Below are 20,611 nucleotides of genomic sequence, written 5' to 3'. Positions count from 1 at the left end.
AAATGCTATCATTACTGAAGTCAGTGGCAACACAAAGCAGAAGTGATTTCGTTATCTGTACAAACAAAACAATTTACTAAATTGATATCAGGAGTATAAATCAGCTGTAACTTCTAATGCCTATTTAATGTAGGCTGCTTAATGAGGAACCAAAGCGGAATCCGGCAGGTCCCTTGATGGTCCCGTGTCATCTTGGATGTTCTCCTTGTCCTGGAGCTGAGGAAACGTCGGGCGCTGCCATCTTGATTCTTCACTTCCTTCTTCTTTCTAGGTCTTCTTGGCACGTCACCTGATCCCGCACTGCGCTTGCTTGAAATCGGCTTCTCTTTTCCTTAATAGAAAAAATGCCCCTTCTGCGCATGTCCAAGATTGAGGCATGTGCAGAAGGAGTACCCAGAGCCTTCTGGGATGCGTGACATAGGTATCCCAGGAAGTTCTGCACTCCAATTCTAGGCGATCATGACTGAAAGGGGAGGTGCTGCACCCTTTTTTTTTTTTGTTGCACTTAAAAAATAAAAAATGAATACCAGTTTCCCTTTACATATAAGGGTTGTCTACCCTTTTATCTAAAGTGAAAATGTTAAGTTTAGGTACGCTTTAATATGTTGACGCTATACAAATACTGTTTATGAATTATATTAATAATAACCCTAGGATGGAGTTGAAAAAAAAACCTTTAGGTGAATATTATGTACTAAAAAAACAAAAACAAAAAAAACATTTGAAACAAATTCCACATAATTTTATTGTCAAATCCACAATAAAGAACAAAAGTTTATACAAATCAGCACTGTAAAAATGACAAGTTAGAGGCTATGCTGGCAGAAATCAAAGGGAAATATCCAAGGTTTTCCCTTTCTCTAAATTTCCCCTCAAAAATGTTACAATAGATTCTAAAAAAAACATCTGTTGCAAAATGTTCTTTTGATTTTCCAAAATGGTGTCCAATTGAACATCTGGTACATATCAACCTATTAACATATATATAGAGAGGGCAATTAATAATAAGTGCTCACCCTTTGACATGCACAAAAGGCATCAAAATTAAATAGAAATTTCTCTGAAATAAAAAAAAGTGCCCTAAAAATTGAAAAGATGGACCTAGCATGCGTTCCCACATCTGACAAACTAAAACTTTCATTCTACATCAGAAAAAATATATATAAATAATTTAAACTTCTAAAGCAATCGGCAAAACACCCACATGTCTACTAAGCAAGTATTTTATAAAGAAAAAAAAAACTAACACTGAAAATCTAAACATGATAAATATACAATTACATAAACCTATTTTATTAAAACAGTGGCAGTGGAAGAGGAGAATGAAATGTCTTTTTTCACAAGACGCTGCAAGACATAAGAATCATAAGCAAGTATATTGACTTTAATGAGGTCTCGAATACTTAAAGAGAACATGTCACAAAGAAAAAGAAATTGGAGGTAAATAGCACAGGAAAAATGATGTAGCTTATGAGACAGGAGCAAAGGGAAAATGCTGTAAGGGGGAAAAACTATAAAGTGTCATTTGAGTATCTGCTCCGAGTCTGCTGACACCACAACCAAGATGGTGGCACCCAGCCCAGTCTCACAACTTTTGGATTTTTACATGTATGTATTTTTAAAGGTTGGCTTTTAACGGTAAAACAAAAAAATACATAACTTCATGAGAAGAAGGTGGTTAAAATGAATGGACATGCAACAGGGTCTCTTTAAGCATTTGGTAAAACATATTTTATCTTTTGGTATAGTGGAAGTTCAAAAAAAGAAAAAAAAAACAATATTTTTTTTACAGAAAATTGAAAAAATTAATCCACTGGCTTAAATATTATGTAAGATTGTATACATGTAAGTGCAATAATTTTATAAGACCTTCTGGAAAAAAAATAATGGCTTTTGGCAAGGATTGTCCAGAGTGTGATTCAGTCACCCTTCGGTGCCTCCATGTACCTCAGGAAACATTTAAAATTCTGGACTTTTATTTCAAGAAAGTCTAGAGCTGGCTCTCCTCCACTTTCTACAGATAAAGGTGAGATAAGGTGACAGGTAGAGAACTAACATGACGTTATAGGAGGTGGGACAGCGTCTGGGTTGCCTTTGAAAATGGCCAAAGACCTAGAACCTGTAACAAGCATGCCAGTAAATTCCTAACTCCTGTCCAACACAATAGGTAGTAAAACAAAAATCAAGAAGGTATTACTGTAACACACACCTCAAGGTCAGCAATGGCAGCCCCATAAGAAAATTGGGGTTCACTCAGAAAAAGGTGTCTGTGTGCCAACCACAGTTCAGGCTTTTAAGTGGCTGCTTAGACCTTAGTGAATAAAAGGTGAATCCTGTTTCCAGCAAACTGGTCCAAGTATGCATGTTTGTATTTTGTTGATGTAAATAGGTTGCTTCCAGCCATTGCTACGTGGTACTTTTTGGGAAAGAAGACTGACACAGGATTAAACAGAATAAATACCGTAAGTCCCCATGGAGCAGATTTCACAGAGCAATGAAGAACCTACACAGAGCAAGGAGCTGGAAATAGGAGTTTTCTTTAGTAAATCAGCCCACTTGTATTTTTATAGGCTTGGGCAGGTAGAAATAAATAATTTAAGTATGAAATTCTACTATAAGAATTAAGTGCATAATAAAGAAATTAAAAAAAAAAACACTCCGTTATACTGATCCTTGCTCGCTTGAGCAGCCACGCTTGCTGAATAATCTCCCAACATTTGTCACTTCTAAGCAAGTCAGATGCTTTGCAGCAGCAGGCTGTGGTTTCCTCTGCTGGTCACAACAGAGCACAGAAGCAATGTTGTGTTTGAGCAGGTTTCGGAGACACCCAAATATATCAAATACTAAAGATTCTCCAGCTCTAAAAGCCAACTTGGTGGCATGAGCAGCTGGACAGGTTGCTTTTAATAAAACCCAGTATTTGTGTCCTGTAGCACAGTAACGGGCTCACTTCTAACTTCTAGAATATATTGCAATCTGTCCTCCATCCTCTACCATTCCACTTTAAAAATGTGCAGCAATTGTTTAAGCAGTGGTATGGCCATGACATTTCTTTAAATGGGCCCTTAAGTAAGAACTGTTTGGGTCCTGTGCAGAACCTACTTACTCTGGCACTGAGATGGAGACAGAGTCAGACCTAATGAGAATAATGGCCACCCTGCTCAGACGGGTGGTTGCCCAAATCTAATGCAACTGATGGCACTAGTTAACAGTATATACTCTCCATAAAATGAGTGCTGTTTTTGGACATTACTGGGTTACTTTTTTAAGTTTAAAATAAATATGAACTTTGTCAAGAACGTAAAACTTTGTTTCTTTGCAACATGACCTATGGAAGTATATACTGTATAGGCTCTATTTAAAAAACAAGAGTTTCCAACATTGCCTCAAACATTCCTTCCTGTAAATCTTTTAGGTCCATGTGTTTTATTGGCAATGCATGATTCCCAGCAGGGAATGTCAGATACCCGCTTTCATAATAGAGCCCTATGTATACCAATCTTTCCCAAAAATATCATTTTTAGCTTATGAAAGGATAACTTTACCTGATGTGCACCTATGTACAGAAAAGAAGCCACTTTGTGCCTCATAATAAATAATCTGCATTTGAGAAAACAATGATATGCAAACGTGATTGGAATAATCAAATTAATAATTAATGTCATTCTTTTTTAAAAAATTGGGACTGCAGTCATTTTGGGTCTTAAGGTAAATGTATAAATAATAGAAATGATTAATAGGTAGAAGCCACTGTGCAAAAATACAACACTTCACCAACCTAATGTAACACGTCAGCTAGTTCAAAAAAGAACACACATACACACATCTACAATAAGTGCTCAAATGAAAAAAAAAATTCAAGCAAACTACACATTTTAAGCTTTGGGGTACATGTGTAGGTAGTTTGTACACATACGAACCTCTGGCTAATATGAACTTAAAATAATATTTTCAAAATACAATGCCCTTTCCTATATACACACACACACACACAAGAGTGGAATTACCAAACACAATGTGAAAATGGTTTGATTTAGGACTGAATGAAAAATAAATACTGAATTCTTGTGGAGTTTTGACCAATAGCATTGTCCTTTTACCATAAACTGTACTTATATTGCAATAATTAAAATAACAATATGCATGTGTATATATACTGTATATACATATATACATACACGCTGTCAAACACGCATACACACACGCAGCGTCAGAAGTGGCATCATTCCCTGTCCCAAAAAACTGACACGCTTACTATACATATATAGATATAATGGGGGGAAAAGGGAAGGGGGTTAAAAAAAAATATATATCAGTTTTATACAACATATATCTTCCTCTGCTCACTTTCAGTTCATTTGAAAAATTGCAGTCTGTGTCAAACTGACATTAATTATAAATGGAGTCAGCTACTAAATTATATGGGAGAAGAGGAAGTACCTTAGCAGGTAGGCAGAGCTGGGAACCAATACAGAGATTTTGATGCCAAAATACAAACCTGGCTAAGCCCCTTACAATCTGAATGTACAATCTCCCATTTAAATTTACCAAAACAATGTAAAAAGAGGGCTAACTAAACACGCCAATCAATTTGTATCCGATCATCTAACCCTTACAGGACGGGATAAAGAAGATTGTGTAATCAGATTGCAACATGCATGAGCATTAGAAAGATATAAAGGTGGATGGTCATCCAACCCACTAGTATCTCCCCTCTACTGAAATTTTGAGTGGACTTATGGCCATTATTATTTTATTCTGAAACCAAATGTAGCTACAAAATATAACTAGAGGGTGAAAGGAACAATTACATACATCTCTTGTGCTTCTTGAAACTGTAAAAAGCTGCAAAATTATCTTTTTGTAATTTCTCAGCTTTATATCTAGCCATGAGCTATAGAAGTTACAAAGCCATTTTGTAACTTGCTTGAAATAAATGTGAATCCCACATCAACAACTTTGCATATTAAAAGTCTAAAAGGTCTGATGTTTACTGACTTTCCAAAACAGTAAATATAAAAATTATAATAAAAATATATAGAGAGCGTGGAATGTGGAAAGGCTTGCGGTTTGTACATGTTGGTTCCTAATAATGCTTATCTACAAAACACTATTAAAAAATGCTTGGAGCCGGTTCAGTCTCTCAGGTGATCTGAAATGCTATGCAGCTTGCATACGGATAGCATTACATCTATATAAATATTTGCCCCTGCAGTTTACTATTGACTAGCAGGTCTCTGTACAAAAATCTCATCTTTGTAAAGGTGGAATTGATTGTATGGCCTTTTTTTTTTGACAAACCAGGTTTGTAGTATTGATGGCCCTGAGTCTAATAATATTTTACTATCATATACAGTGGTTGTTTTTGGAAGGGCTAACAGGAATGAGAAAGCATTAAAATTTTGAAGCTTTTACAAAATGCAGAAAATATGATACAGGTAAAATATCTCTGCTTATTAGATTTGCATCACCTAATATTAGAAAAAAGGAAAATCTTCACAGTTTAGTATAGATCAGCTTCATCTAGCCGTTTTTGGGATGTAAAACAAACAAACAAAAAAAGGTAAATGAAAAGAAAAAAATGTACAGACCAGATCACAATTTTGTCAATGACATAATTAAGTGCAGCGGTACAAGTCCTTGTCAGCTTCTAGAACATCTATGTTTGTTGAGACAGTTGGGGTGGCTGGGTTTGAATCTTGGGAGATGGCTGCCACAGTAACAATTCTAGGGGAACCAAGGACTCCAGTGACTGAGGCGTCCAGGTCCCCTGATGTTACGATTGCCAAGGCGGTTCCACCCCCCTTTTTGTTTTGGTGGGTTTTGACATGTTTTGAGAGATGATCGCTTCTCATGAACCTTTTAGAACATTCCGGACACTCAAACCTCTTCTCACCTAGGAAATAAAAACGTAATAGGATTTTACAGCAATATTAAATTAAGCAGAAGATCCATGTAAAAGGCTAAAAATACAACTATATGACTGTTTTGCCATCCAAAGATTATGATTCCTTTGAGCCCACCTAGTAACTTAGCTAAACCCCACCAAACAGCACAGTTGGGTCTGTGACCTTCGTACAGACAGCACGACATTCATGCAATACAACCTGATCCAAGACTAATTTTAAGTCTGTGCCTGAACAAAAAGTAAAAACATTAATGAGATCTTTCATCTACTCTCCTCTAATGGTATTTATGTTTACAAATAGAACCATAAAAACTATGTATGAAATACCTGTGTAAGGCTAGGTTCACACTTGTGGTGAAGTTGCAATGCATTTCCATGATAGTGTCTCCATGCAGCAGTTCTATTCTTTATTGGGAATAATTGGGGGGGCAGTTATATTCCACAGTTCTCCCCCAGAGGGTTTTAGCCGTTTGCTCCGCCCGGCTGCCGTGCCTCCCCTGCCCACCTCTCCTCGGCAGCTCTCATCCTTTGCATGGATCTCAGTGAGGCTGCTCTGTGCTCTGTGTCATCCGTTCAGGGGATTGCTGCTGCGATGGGAGGTGAGCACACAGTTCAGCCTTCATGTGAAGGGGACACAGGCAGCCCTACCCCCATCTCATAGCACGAGCTGGGATTTCGATTTAAAAAAAACAAAAGAAAAAGCTGCCTGTAAAATGTATCTACTGCTAGAGCTGTGTGTGAAGTCTGCACGTGGTTCTGAATCCTCACAGCTCTCTGTGTACAAACCTCCATATCTCCTAAACTGTATGTCACAATGACCTGACCAGGGTGTACAGGGGACCCTCATAGATACTAGTTACTACAATTTCAGTCCCCCAACTTTAAAGAATTTCAAGATATGGGGTCACAAATGTAAACAATTATGAAAATTGGGGTTGCTGTTTCAGAGGAAAGTGCAACTAGGAGTCCTAAATGGACAATGCAAATTGGGGACCCCGGGGCCACTAACATAGCAAGGAGCATTGGGGTGGGGCCCCTAAATATATAACTACCTGTCACAAATCTTTACCTATGAGACTACTGTCTGCTTCTCTTCTTTGAACAACAATTTCTCTGAGGTGGGGGTACTAAATTGAAAGTATAGGTGCAAGTGGCGGGCACCTTACAATCTCAATACTACAGCATCATTAGAACATAAAAGACTCTGCCCATCAAAATACAGTTTCAGTTTCCTATGCCTCCACGTGTACCTTAATAATTTAAAGTTATTACAACCAACAGTTTAGGGGATTTGAAGATTTGAACACAGCAAGTTGTTAGGCTGCAGAATATGACAAGCAGCTTTTACACTCACACATTGCTATCACATTGCGCTGCCGATGACATCATTACACATTGCGGATAAACGTCACAGACAGTGTTTATAAATAGAAAATGGACAGGGATGGGAGGGGATCACTGTCTGTCTTGTCCCCAACTGATATCACATGCACGATGCTAATAAAGCATCGCCACATTTTTAACATTATAATAAAGAGTGAGTTTCTCTGTTATATAATTGAAAAATGTGTGTTTTTTTGGTTTTTACACTTTTTTTGGGAGGACCTCTCCCCTTCAGTTTTTACTTCCATTTCAGGAAGTAAAAAAGGGAAATCCCCAGCCTCCTGGGATATTTGTGTCACATATCCCAAGAGTAGTGTTGATGTTCGAATTCGGGTTGTCCCTATATTCGACCCGAATATGGCTGTTCGAATTTGGGTATACCCGAACCAAATTTTGCTGCATTCGACAGCAAAAATTCGGGAGGAGCCTGTTACCAATCCTAGGTGACCAGCACTTATGGCCTGTTACCAATCCTAGGTGCCTAGCAGTTGCCAGAAGTCACTCAGAAGGGGTAAATGTTTTTTTGCTGCTATTGTGAACTAAGCCTAACTTGTTACACCACATTCATTATACCATTACACTACTACACTAGGAAATTGGGTCACAATACACGGCATAGCACAGTTGTGGCATAATACATAGATTGGAAAAATTGGATATACTAGTGGGGCAGGCATTACAAAGTTGGAACAAGTATAGGGGTAAGGTAGAACACTGAAACAATAAGAGGTTACTGGATACCCATGGCATAAACAACTGGGAGCACTAAATTTGCCGTCTTTTGCCACACCCTCTTTTTGACCACATGACTGAAAAAAATTTCCGGGCGAGAAGACTGTATATGAATACCAATCCCTGCTGCCAGCTATCAAATGTGCAGTCAGGTGTTTGAGCAGCTTGTCTGAACCTATCTTTAGTCTTCAGATTAAGCTGCATGGTGCTACTTTGGTTCTAGTGATCTCAACTATTTAAAACAAAATTAGGAGGGCCAGAGTATGTTGACCACAGAGGCAAAAGTAAGAGACCCAGGTGGAAACAGACTCCAAGATCCGAGCCCAAGGGATATGGGAATTCATTTACAGACAGACACAGGCCTTTGCAAGCAAACTGAACCATACTATTTTGTTACCTTTGGCCATGTCCAGTTCACCTAATTTTGTTAGTATCAGAATATGATTGAATGTAGAACATAAAGCTTTCCAACACAAAGCACAAAATGTTCCTTTATCCCTCAGATCTTCCACTGGATAGTTGAATGGCAAGGAATTGGGCTCATTTCTCAAAAGGGAGACAGGCTTAGCTCCTACCACTGAAAGTTAAGCCAACATGGAAAGCTCAGAAGCTCTTTACATACATGAAAGCTGGCGATTGCCTGTTGTCCAGTAGTATTAGTTCTATATATTTACTGGAAAACTGTTCTTTTTTCCTTAACTTTGCCCAAGCAAACAATAAACAGTAATGGCTACATAAATGCTTGGTATTTGGTCTTTTTCCTCCACTTTGCTTTGCCAAGCACTTAGTGAGATTGGCTCTGGCTACCTTGGAGTAAAGAATAAGGTAATGCAGTTTACCTGTGTGGGTTCTTCTGTGCCTCTGCAGCTCATCACTTCTGGTGAACCTCTTGCCGCAGAAGATCCAGTTGCATACAAAAGGTCTTTCTCCAGTGTGCCAACGAAGATGTGCTCGGAGATGGGAAGTTTTCCCATACACTTTTCCGCATCCTTCAATGTGACATATGTGCTGTTTTTTCTTTCCCGGTTCACTGTTTGCTCTAATAAATAAAATAAAAAGGCAACCAGGTTACTGGAGAAGCTGAATTAAACTTTTATCATCAGGCCCTTGTTTGGCCATTTTGGTTGGGAATTTGAAGTTTAAAGCATACCTAAACTCAGAATTTTTTCTGTTTTAATTTTTTTTTTAAAGGTGCAACACCTCCCAGGAGGCTCTTGAGCGCTCCTTCTGCGCATGCCCGAGCATCTCGGGGATACGCAAAAGGAGCCTTTTTGTGCAAAGAGAAAAATTTTCCGATCTTGTGCATGCGCAGTGAGATCGGCAATTTTGTTTTCATCCTACGTCACCCGATCTCACGCCTGGGTCCGGTTACGAAGGATGAAGAACAGGAAGAAGAAGAGAAGATGGCAGCGTCGGCTCCGGGTCAACGCGGGATCCGATGCAAGACACCACTGGATGGATCGGACTGGCCTGCGGGATTGAAGGTAAGTGTATATTCATATATTTTTTTTTTTTTTACTTACTTTACTTTAGAGTTTAGTTTCTCTTTAAGTACAGAAAGTGGGACTTCCTACTTCACCCGTCTCTACACTTACTCAGGCTACAGAAAGCCCACCAAGCTAACTGAGCCTGCAGCTGAAAAGAGCAGCTGTTCCTGAAAGCACTGAACACCTTAACCCACATCCTGTTCCAGAATCAACCTTCACACTTAGACATTAGCTTAGACTTAGCATCACCTACACACAAAGTAGAATAATACCCCAAAATGACTAAGACAAAAATGTTTCTGACAAGGGGCCTGATTTATTAAATATCTCCAGGGCTGGAGAAGATACACTTTTATTAGTGAAGTTGGGTGATCCAGCAAACCTGGAATTATTGTGGTCTAAGATTCAAAATATTTGCAAACAAAAGCAAATGACTTTTAGGAAAACCATTCCAGGTTTGCTGGATCACCCATCTTCACAGAGAAAAGTGTATCCTCTCCGGCCTTGGAATGAGGGCCAATGATACAATGTTATTACTAACTGCACTATGTGTTGTAGTATTTTATAATGATTAGCTCCATATGAAAAATGGTGGGACATGCTGGTGAATCATGTTCATTAACAATGGTTTCTAGATATTTGCCCTGGTAGTCAGAAAGTAAAGACCCATTTAGTCATACCTATGATTTAAAGAAGTGGTGGTAACGAAGGTCTATAGGGCAGCATAAACTACCACAATAGGACTTCTTAAACTGGAAAAGTAGGTAAATCTGAACACTTAGATGCTCTTATGTAATTTAAGGACCACTTTAATAGATATAATGAAACTGATTGTTCAAGAATCAACCGAGTTCTCCATATAAATATATAGCCCTGTGTTGATTGTCTAAAAGGTCTGAGTTGATGGCATCATTTTGACATCGGTTTCAGATGCTTATGATATCATTTAGAATTCATTAACAGGTGCATCTGGGCTTTCTTCTCACCTGCTTCAAGCAGATTTTGCATTCTTATAAGCCTTGCAAGAAAAAGCAAAACTTGACTAACAGAAAGAAGGCCTATCAACGCAGGTCCTTAGACAAGATGAGTATTGGACCAGGCCTGTTCCATTTCAACTTTTAACCATTACAGCTGAAAATTAGCTCTACTCTGGATGACTTATTCTACTAACCACATAAGCTTGATTGGATCGAGATGTGGGAGATCTAAATTATACTACATTAAGTTAAATGCGCAGTCATGTTCTTGGAATGGTTCCCAGACGCTCCGAGCCCTGTGGTCTGAAGCATAATTTGCCTATGGGGAAAACGGCTGTCATGAGGAACAGATATCTACTGACTTTAAAATATTACTCTACTGGTGTGAGCCAAGTACTCTGCTATTGATGACAGTCTGAAGGATCAATCCTTACACTTGTTGGGAGTTATTGGCAGCAGACTGGAATATATCTACTTAATAAAATCTAAGAGCAAGTAAAGCTACTAACAGAAGCTGTGAAATCTCTAGTCTGACATAATTTGGTAAGGTCTGCACTTTGACATTTAGAGTACCACTGTGTACTACCGATTGATTTTTGCCCATCGGTTTCCCTGCGTAACTCTTGCCAGCTTGCATCAGCTGTTTTTATTCTAAACATGGCAATATTGGAAAACTGTCACTATCTAAGGCAGGGGTGTCAAACTCAAACACACAGAGGGCCGAAATCAAAAACCTTAGACCGGGGCTAAACCCACAATCCACTGAAAAAATAAAGTTTCTCCTTCTCACCAGATACAAAACCTTCCCACATGAAAACAAAGAGGTCCCGCTCAACACTCAATCCAGAACAAGCCCACAACAGAAAAAGAGGACTAAGAATTTTTTTTTTAATTTTAAACTCAAAATTTTTTTTCAAATCAAAATGATCTACTAACAATAAAAATGCTAAACATATATTTATTTATATATATACTGAGTATGACACAGAAGTCACTGGAGCCAATAAGAGATTGAATGGCAGAACATTGCACAGACATTGCACTACAAGACTATAGTGACAGGAAAGTTACAGCTCACCTGTCATAGGAGAATGACGTGCTGCACAAGAAAAAGAACTGCCAACCAGCACTACTCACCTCAGACTGCCCTCTTTGCCTCCCTCCTCACTGTCCACCGTTACACGGAGCCTTCCGACACAGAAACACATCCCAAGCATCCCTGTAGACGCGCAGCCGGGCTTTTGCCTTTGCGATCGCCTGTGATGTGTGAGAGGGGGCGGGGAGGGGCAGAGATCTCTCACTTGTCACATAGTCACGAGTGATGCCGAGACTACAATTCCCGGCATTACCTGCGTCTATAGACCAGAACAACAGGGGCCACGCAGTGATGCGAGCGATGCTGGGAATTATAGTTGCGGTATCACTGCAATAGGTAGTAGCAGGCAGGCAAGATGCAATTCACCTTCTAAATTCCCTGGGGGGCCAAAAAAAAAAAAAAAAAAGATTTTGACACTGACTTAAGGTATCAGAATTCCAGAAAAGTTTCTTGTAAAAGATGTTTCTACTTTTCAGTACTTTATTATCTTTAGGAGCAATTATGAAGGGGAACTCCAAGTTAAAGTGGTGCACTGAGTTTGAACCTTTGGACTTGTCTGACTGAAGTAAAGCTCTAGTTATTATAATTTTTGGGACAAGAAATAAAATGCAGGAAGTAATATTGAGAAAACATGTCAATGGACACTGACGTCTAAACAATACAGTCTACATTATATGGATGATGTAAAATACAGGTGCAGTGTGCTGTAAACACTGCAAGGTCCTGCAAAGAACATAAAAAGAATTGTGTGAACTTTCAATCAGCTTGAAGTCAACGTTGGAAGTGCTAATGCTGCAAAGGGGGCCAACTGAATCCTATAAAATGTCAGGATTAATTAGGAAAGCTTTTTTATCAGGTTAGTCATTTAGGTCATATACACAGGTCTTTCAGCAATGTTCACACTAATATTGGACTCAGAAGGTAGTAAGTGCTTGTGCTTTTTACATGGTGATGTTTTCCCAAGGAGAATCCTGCTAGTGGAAGCTCTTTAAATCAATGGGCTGGCATGGTGTGTCAAAGCCAGAGTTTAGGTCAGCAAAACATGCAACCAGACAAAGAGAATGTCATAGTGCATACTAAGCCATCCAGCTCAGACCTGGAGCTTGGGAAGTGCCTAGAAACTTGTGCTATGGATCTGTTTTACTGTCAGTGTATACACAGCCTTATACTCGCCTGCTTCGGATCCTTCCTTAGAATCTTTGTTCACAATTGAGGTCATGGAAATGCACCTTCTCCATAATTTTAATAGCTTCTAGTGTTAGCTTCTAGTACTAGAAAACATCAGAGATCAGGTCCACATGGCCAATTGCAGAGCCAATGTAAAGATGTAATTTATGCATTGACCTGACACTCCAGCCATGGACTACAAAGGCTTTGGGGTGGGTGGGTGACTATCAGGCTTTTGGGGCCCTTTAAATACCACTTAATATGCATTACCTATGTCCTAAATATCATACAGAACTCTTTAGAATGCTGGTAAAAGACTTACCTTCCTTCTCCTTCTCTACAGTTGGGACAAGAACATGCAACTCTTCTCAATCTCTTCCCAGTCTGCACCTCCTGATCTGATGATAGCTGGGACTGTTGAAGCTGCACTTGGGATATTTGATCAGGGCTGACAGCGCCAATTGTTGCATTGGTAAGCCCTCCAACAGCAATGGAAGCTATAGTAGCTTGCTGTACTTTGACACCTTCACTTCCTTGCTGCTGACCTGGGGAAGTAAAAATAATAAACCAAAGAAAAAACAGTCAATATACACAAATTATATAATAATGATGAAGAGCAATGGATAAATTGCTACAGTTTATTACAAATGTTCAGGCTGGGTTGGTTTAAAGTTGGAGCTACATTATTATTTAAATTAAAGTTTAGAATAACCTTTACTAGAACTAGCAGAAATCCTATTTTTTGCAAGTTCACATAAACCGAGTGAAACTTATCAGTGAACTGCCAATAGTATCCAGTAAGCAAGGCAACAGAGTTAAATTTAGAAAGTTCATTCATTTACTATAATCTGGATTTTATGTAATCTACATCACACAGCTTCTCACATGTCCGAGAGGGCCTGGTCCACTGCAAAGTAAAAATAAAACTTTGAGCTGAAGGCTATATTAAAGTATCACAGCAATTATTTTATAGTGAGGTTTTCAAAAACTCTTTTCTCTCAAATGAAAATCCAGCTTTCTGACTTTTCCCAGAGCTCTACACTGGCAGAGCAGAGTAATGACCACACCGCCCATCATGAGTGTTCTCCCATAGATGTGTATTGGAGAGGAATAAAGAAATATGTTATATCAGTCTGTTACCAAATGCAGAATTCAGCGGTTCTAAGGCTATGTATGCACATCACATCTTTCATTATTGTTTCCAGTGACAAATGAACAATTAGTGTTTTACACACTCTGTAGGAGGACAAGAAGCTCCATAGGAGTAAACAGTGGTTGTTCCCGATTGGCCATTCATCAATCTGCCATGGCAGATATATGAATGACATTAGGGGACCACTGTACACGTCCAATCGTCTCAAATGACATATGTGTATGTAATTTAGACACCACTACCTTAGGTTGTTTGAATTGACTTCACTTGTTTACCCTGGTGATCTAGTATAAGGCTGTGTTCACACTGGACGTGAGTTTGCAATGTGGTTACTGCTTCCTCATATGAGGGAAACTGGCATTACTGGATGTCTGGCTATCATTCTCATCAGTCAGAATTAACAATTAGAATAAATGATCCAGAACAAATATGGCAATATTACATTTTCTCTCTCAAAAAGTGCATTCTTGCTTCATTGTATGTTGTATTTGTAAGTCACACACACCAGGCAAGTAGCATTTTCAGGAAAAAAGTGAGCAATGAAAGCTCTCATATAATTCTCATGGTGGGTGTATGTAACAAAAAGCTCCATAAATTAAACAAGGACTCTTCATAAAAAAAGGCTATCCTATTTTAGTAACCTTCTCACACAAAACAATGTGATTATAGATTTTAAAATGAGCAGTACTACATACCCCTATATACTATAGCTTGGTCTTCAGTAATATTAAAGGAGATCTGTCAGTAAATGTCAATGGGGAGGGATCATTACCGGTCTGTAGGAAACATCCATGAAACCTACAGAAAAGTTTCAGAAGTTGAAAGCTACTGTGTGAGAGTGCTTGACATTTAGGAGGAGGCCAATGAAAATTGGGTTGGGTTGGATTAGCTGCAAGAAACCAGATGTGCAAAGGACCCCAGCACAAAATCTTTATCTCCAATAGTTTGCTCTGCCCATGAAATGCTCATATGCATAATGGTGGTTTAATGAAAATCACACTGTAGTTTTGCTTTGTCACTACTATAACAAAACCATTACACTATGCCAACCATTGAAAACTGATCTGATTCCAAAATCATGGAGATAATTGGCTTCCCCCCAATTGACCTTAGACTGTGTTAATGACATATGACAATGGTGGGATATTAGATTGTGAGCTCCTTTAAAGGACAGTTAGTGACATGATTATGGACTTTGTGAAGCGCTATGTAATATGTTGGACACTGAAGACACTGACATATACCTATGTGTCTACCATGTGCTGGTGTTTAACCCTTTTATTGTGATACTAAGTTAAGCATGACCAAAGATACATTTAAATATTCAAAGGTGGGCACATACCTCCGACATTTGTAATGGTTACAGGAACTCCCTGAACCTGGACTCCAGCAGTACCAAGATTTGCAACGCTGACAGTCTGCAGATTAGGTACAGATGTAAAGTGGGCAGCATTGAGCGTGATGGGCGTGCCAGCGACTGTAACAGGTGTAATCTGGGCAATTGTTGTACCACTACTAGTAGACACTGGGGTTATGGTAAGCTGTTGTGGCAAACCAGCGTTCTGTACTTGCAAGTTCTGAAGGCTTTGTATATTCTGAACCTGCACAGTTTGCCAGCTGATCTGACCAGAAGGGGTTAAAGTCGGGGCCCTTATGAGAACCTGTGTTGGGCTTAGTGCTTGGAGCTGAACATTTTGCAGCTGTTGCTGCTGAAGAGTCTGTATGGTCTGTCCTGACTGAAGCTGAAAAGACTGCTGTGGTATGGCTTGTATGATCTGTTGCTGTGGCTGCTGAATCTGGATCTGCTGTAAAACTGGCTGGCCCACAATCTGCACCTGCTGCAGAGAACTTGACTGGTCAGACACATTCTGAAGTCCGTTTGCCTGAAGCTGGCTATTACTTTGAGATTCAGGCTCTGTGACAGAGGATGGAGATTCTTCTGCTGCACGTTCTGTGCTTGCTGGTGTGCTTGTGAACTGGGCTGATTCAGCTGTGCTGACAAGCGTATCGCTACTAGTCAGAGTGGTAGACACAGTGGTTGTACAGGTGGAGGAGGTGGAAGAAGAGGGAGAATCAGGCATGGTACTGACAGAGGAAGTTGTGATGGGTGTAGACACCAGCTGATTTCCATTGCTAACCCCGCCATCTGTGGGCTGAACAATCTGTGCTGAACTTCCTCCAGCAGAAACACTGTTGATCACAGGCAGGGCTAGAGTCACTCCTCCTATGTTTATGGGCAAGGTTGTCACTACTTGAGGAGTACCAGGGATGGTCTGCAGCTGCAATGGTATTGAAACTCCAGGCCGAATCTGCACTGGAACAGTTTGATTTGCTAAGTTCTGTGCAATGATATTTCCAGATGTTGTTCTGTTACCAGCAGTGATAATGGCTTGATTGTTACCAGCTGGAATAAATTGGATTTGACCTTGCAAATCTTGCAGTGCAGTGGCATTTCCAGGGCTGATCTGAATGTGCTGACCTTCCACAGTCTGAATCTGGGGAATCACTTGGTACTGCACATTGCCCCCTGGAGTTTGGACTTGGATGACCTGGAATTGCCCAGGGGCTGTGGCTGAAGTGCTAGCTTTAGTTTTTGTGGGTGATGAATTCTCATTGCTGCTAGCAGAAGAGCCTGCTGTACTTGCAGCTATAGAAATGCCTTGCTGAGCTATACTGTTTTCTTTCGAGACAGGAGGCGCAGCAGCAACTATTTGCCAGGCACTGCCTGCCAGCTGAGTGGTAACCAACTCCAGCTGCTGCGGCTGGTTTTGCAGTTGAACCAGTCCTTGGCTGGGATCTATGATTATCTGCTGCTGTCCGGAGGCTTGATTTTCACCAGTCGTTCCTATTTTACTGCAGGTGGCGGCTAGCAAAGCCAGGGGAGAAGGCTGGGAGTCCTATTCAAAAAGCAAGTGGGGAGAGAAAAAAGAGAATGGGTGTGTTTCCATCTGACAGTGCTAACAGAAGATCTTTAACAGGAAGTGGTCACATTCTCAAAAGTATCTTACACTTCTATAAATGTTTCTGCAAATTTCAAAGAGCAAATTACAGGAAACGACAGATGACATGCAAAGTGACTCGATAGCTTGAAAAAAAAAAAAAAACAACAAGCTGCTCTGACTATGGACAGTAAATGATTCATAGATTATCAACATGCAGTAAAGAGCGGTAAAGCCTGTGGGCAAAAATGTAAAAGAAAATACCCCTGCAGAGGAGTGACCCAGCAATGCAAAGGTTACATGCTTATTTAGAATTTAGGTGTAGGAGAGCCTTCTTACCTTAATCACTCGCTCCTGATGGCTCCCCCTCCGTATGACCGGTCGCCTGCAGCCTCTCCCTCTGTATGACCGGTCCCCTGCTGCCTCTTCCGCCATACCGTATGACCGGTCCCCTGCTGCCTCTTCCGCCATACCGTATGACCGGTCCCCTGCTGTCTCTTCCGCCATACCGTATGACCTGACCGGTCCCCTGCTGTCTCTTCCGCCATACCGTATGACCGGTCCCCTGCTGTCTCTTCCGCCATACCGTATGACCGGTCCCCTGCTGCCTCTTTCGCCATACCGTATGACCGGTCCCCTGCTGCCTCTCTCCCCATATGACCGGTCCCCTGCTGCCTCTCTCCCCATATGACCGGTCCCCTGCTGCCTCTCTCCCCATATGACCGGTCCCCTGCAGCCTCTCTCCCCATATGACCGGTCCCCTGCAGCCTCTCCCTCCATATGACCGGTCTCCTGCAGCCTCTCCCTCCATATGACCGGTCCCCTGCAGCCTCTCCCTTCATATGACCGGTCCCCTGCAGCCTCTCCCTTCATATGACCGGTCCCCTGCAGCCTCTCCCTTCATATGACCGGTCCCCTGCAGCCTCTCCCTCCATATGACCGGTCCCCTGCTGCCTCTTCCACTGTATGATTGGTCCCCTGCTGCCTCTTCCACTGTATGATCGGTCCCCTGCTGCCTCTTCCACTGTATGATCGGTCCCCTGCTGCCTCTCCCTGCGTATGACCGGTCCCCTGCAGCCTCTCCCAGAAGTTCCAGGCACAAACATCATCCTTTACAATGAAGAACCAATTGTCCTGAATGATGAGGATGCTAAGATCCTGACCATAACCAAGAGTGATGGATGAAAGAAGAGCACACTGGCCACCAGCAGAGTGATGGATAACTCTAATTAAAAGCTTATTTTCCCTGAACCCTAATGAGCATTTAATTATAAATTGGTAGTAACCCCACTACAAGAATTATTATTAGAACCTAATGTTCAGCTTGGAAACATACCATCCCTGACCTTTCTAAATGCTTTCAATGTAACATTATTCTTCTTCAAAGATCACACCAAAGATTCTAGAGCTGGGTTTCTAACAGCTTAGAAACACCTGCTGGTTGTTATTAATGGAAGGCTGGCAGCTTGCCAACCCTTTAACGTAAAGTAAAAATTCTGTCTGTATTTTTTTTTAAGTGCAACACCCTTTTTTAAAAAAAAAAAAACAGGGTGCAGCACCACCCCCTAATTTTCGATCGCCAAGACACCACGGGACCAATGGACTGCGCTGCGTTATTGAAAGTAAGTGTATTTTTTTTTTGTTTTAAACATTTTTCAGTTTACTTCTCATAAGTATTTTTAAATGTAACTTCGTAAATTCTTAGTATTTTAAATTTCCCGCCCTCCAGCCACACACATACTAGCAGATGCCTGGACGGCATCTGCCTCCCCTGGCCTCGTGTCCTCAATGTTCACACGTCGGGAACACAGATGCCGTCCGGGAAGAAGATCGCTGTAGAACGCCCCTGGAACGTAAGAACCAGGTAGGACTTTAAACTCCCTGGCAATTCCGGTGTGGCTCAGGGTTATCGCTTTTGGTATGGAAAATCCACTCCGAGCCACATTCGGGATTACCGCCAGGAAGGTTAAAGTTCACCCAAAAGCCGCTAAAAACTTGCTTAATGAACACCAAGCAATCCCGATATTCAGATCATAAAATAAAATTACCTGTGAACCTGACGCTTTGCCCTTTTTTTTGGTTTCGGGTTCATTACTTTTTCCTTCTTCGCTGGCCATATCTTCCTCTGCCTGATCTGTAAAATAACCAGAATGACAGGTCACATGACTACACCGATTAGCGCAAAGCGCTCAGCGACGCATCAACACCACTAAATGACTTTTACCGTTCCTCTATTCTGTCGCCCCCATTTTTTGTGACCCCAACAAAATAAGCAAGAGATGAATTTATTACAAGATTGTACATTTGAGGTTATATCGGTGTGCCCGGGCCATGGTGGGCATGAGGTGGCCCCAATATTCCCCAACATTTACACACATGCTCCCTATGGCCGGGGTCACACCCCACAGGAGGAGGCAGCCATGGTGGGGGTGTTACGTACCGCTCATGGTGAATTCATGCTAGTACTTATTCGTGGCACTGCTAATCAGGGAAGCGGAGGGGATGGGACGGGGGGTGGATATAAAGGCCGGTCGCTGTGGAGGAGGAGGGATGGGGGGCCTGGCTCTCTCATGGCGGCGGGAGCTGGCTGCAGAAGGGGGTTGTGGCGTAGTAGCTCCGTCTCTCCCCGCAGCCGGGGCCCCTGATCCCCCCGCCCTGATTGACAGCCCCGGAGAGGGGCGGCCCGGACACCCCCTTCTCTCCCACCTCCCCCTTCCATCCCGCTACGGGATCCATCGCCTCCATCCAGCCCTAGTGAGGCCTCCTCCCCGGGAACCTCCTCTTCCCCTCCTCGCCATCGCTTACCACACGAGCTGCCTCCTCCCGGTGCGCTGGGACCGCTACAGTGGGGGCGATAGGGGGGGCTATCAGCGGCGATAGTGCGGCGATGATATTTAATTTTATTATTATTTTGCCCCAGCTGCTGGAAGAAGACTCCTCCCCCAGACACACAGGGCTAGCCCCGCCCCTCTCCTCCCTCAGACACACACGGCTGATCCCGCCCCTCTCCTTTAGACACACAGGGCTGACCCCGCCCCTCTCCCTCAGACACACAGAGCTGACCCCGCCCCTCTCCTCCCTCAGACACACACGGCTAGTCCCGCCCCCTCTCTCCACTGCCTGGCCAGGGAGCTTACGGCATTAACCCCCTCCGTGCCGCAGCTTTGTCACCAGACCCCGCCTTTACTTCTCACTATTTCAGGCTATGGAGTTCTAGAAGAAACCTGTTTATTTTTTTTTAATAATTAAATAATAAAAAGCTATAGAGCACACAATACTAATACATAACTGTCCTATAATCCATCCATAAATACATATTCTCTTTGTAGGTTTATGGTACCAGGGATTAAAAAGAATTGATAAATATATGTATAAAAGCGGTACATGTCTTTCATGAACATTTATTTTACATTGTAGGCCTGTAATTCTTAGGCCACCACTCAGGAGGTTAATGAAATAATAGAGGTGACTTAGTTTGTGGTATATGGATTGAATGCTTCAATTTGTTATTAAAATATGTTATGTCATTACAGAAATAAACCTAGGCCGACTCACATGTTCCAGCGTTGGCACCGCCATCTTCCTTTTGTTTTTTTACCTTCATTTTGATTGGCTGTGCTGGGATGACATAACATTACGTCATCATTCAAGGGGAAGTTGATGGGGCACATGTTCAGCTCAGCTTTTTCCAGATAGTCGCAGCGATCAAGCATTGGTATTATTGCAGTAGGGACAGCGTCTGACCCATTCTATATTAATGATTATACAA

General features: G+C 41.5%; 1 protein-coding gene across 2 annotated transcripts; it reads right to left on the bottom strand.

Moving 5' to 3' along the window:
* Positions 1-720: 720 nt before the first annotated feature.
* Positions 721-19,781, bottom strand: SP4 (Sp4 transcription factor). 2 transcript variants are annotated; one of them, XM_072412555.1, is made up of 6 exons: positions 19,648-19,781; positions 18,891-18,976; positions 15,246-16,800; positions 13,073-13,295; positions 8,863-9,062; positions 721-5,896 (listed from the first exon to the last, which is right to left on the bottom strand). In XM_072412555.1, the coding sequence occupies exons 2-6, from the start codon at positions 18,957-18,959 to the stop codon at positions 5,619-5,621; spliced, it is 2,325 nt and encodes a 774-aa protein (XP_072268656.1). In that variant the 5' UTR covers positions 18,960-18,976; positions 19,648-19,781; the 3' UTR covers positions 721-5,618. The 2 variants fall into 2 exon arrangements, with proteins under 2 accessions (XP_072268656.1, XP_072268655.1); XM_072412554.1 differs by lacking the exon at positions 19,648-19,781 and adding an exon at positions 19,283-19,469.
* Positions 19,782-20,611: the final 830 nt, after the last annotated feature.

The sequence above is a fragment of the Pyxicephalus adspersus genome, chromosome 5 (assembly GCF_032062135.1).
Source record: "Pyxicephalus adspersus chromosome 5, UCB_Pads_2.0, whole genome shotgun sequence".
In the NCBI taxonomy this organism is placed as follows: Eukaryota; Metazoa; Chordata; class Amphibia; order Anura; family Pyxicephalidae; genus Pyxicephalus; species Pyxicephalus adspersus.
The sequence above is the reverse complement of the archived record's forward strand: the minus strand, read 5'-3'. Positions and strand labels throughout refer to the sequence as shown.

Coding starts and splice junctions, on each gene's coding strand:
- SP4 (XM_072412554.1), bottom strand. Junction 13,296..15,245: donor AACCATTACAAATGTCGGAG/GTATGTGCCCAC, acceptor TTACTTCCCCAG/GTCAGCAGCAAGGAAGTGAA. Junction 5,897..8,862: donor GCACAGAAGAACCCACACAG/GTAAACTGCATT, acceptor TTTATTTCCTAG/GTGAGAAGAGGTTTGAGTGT.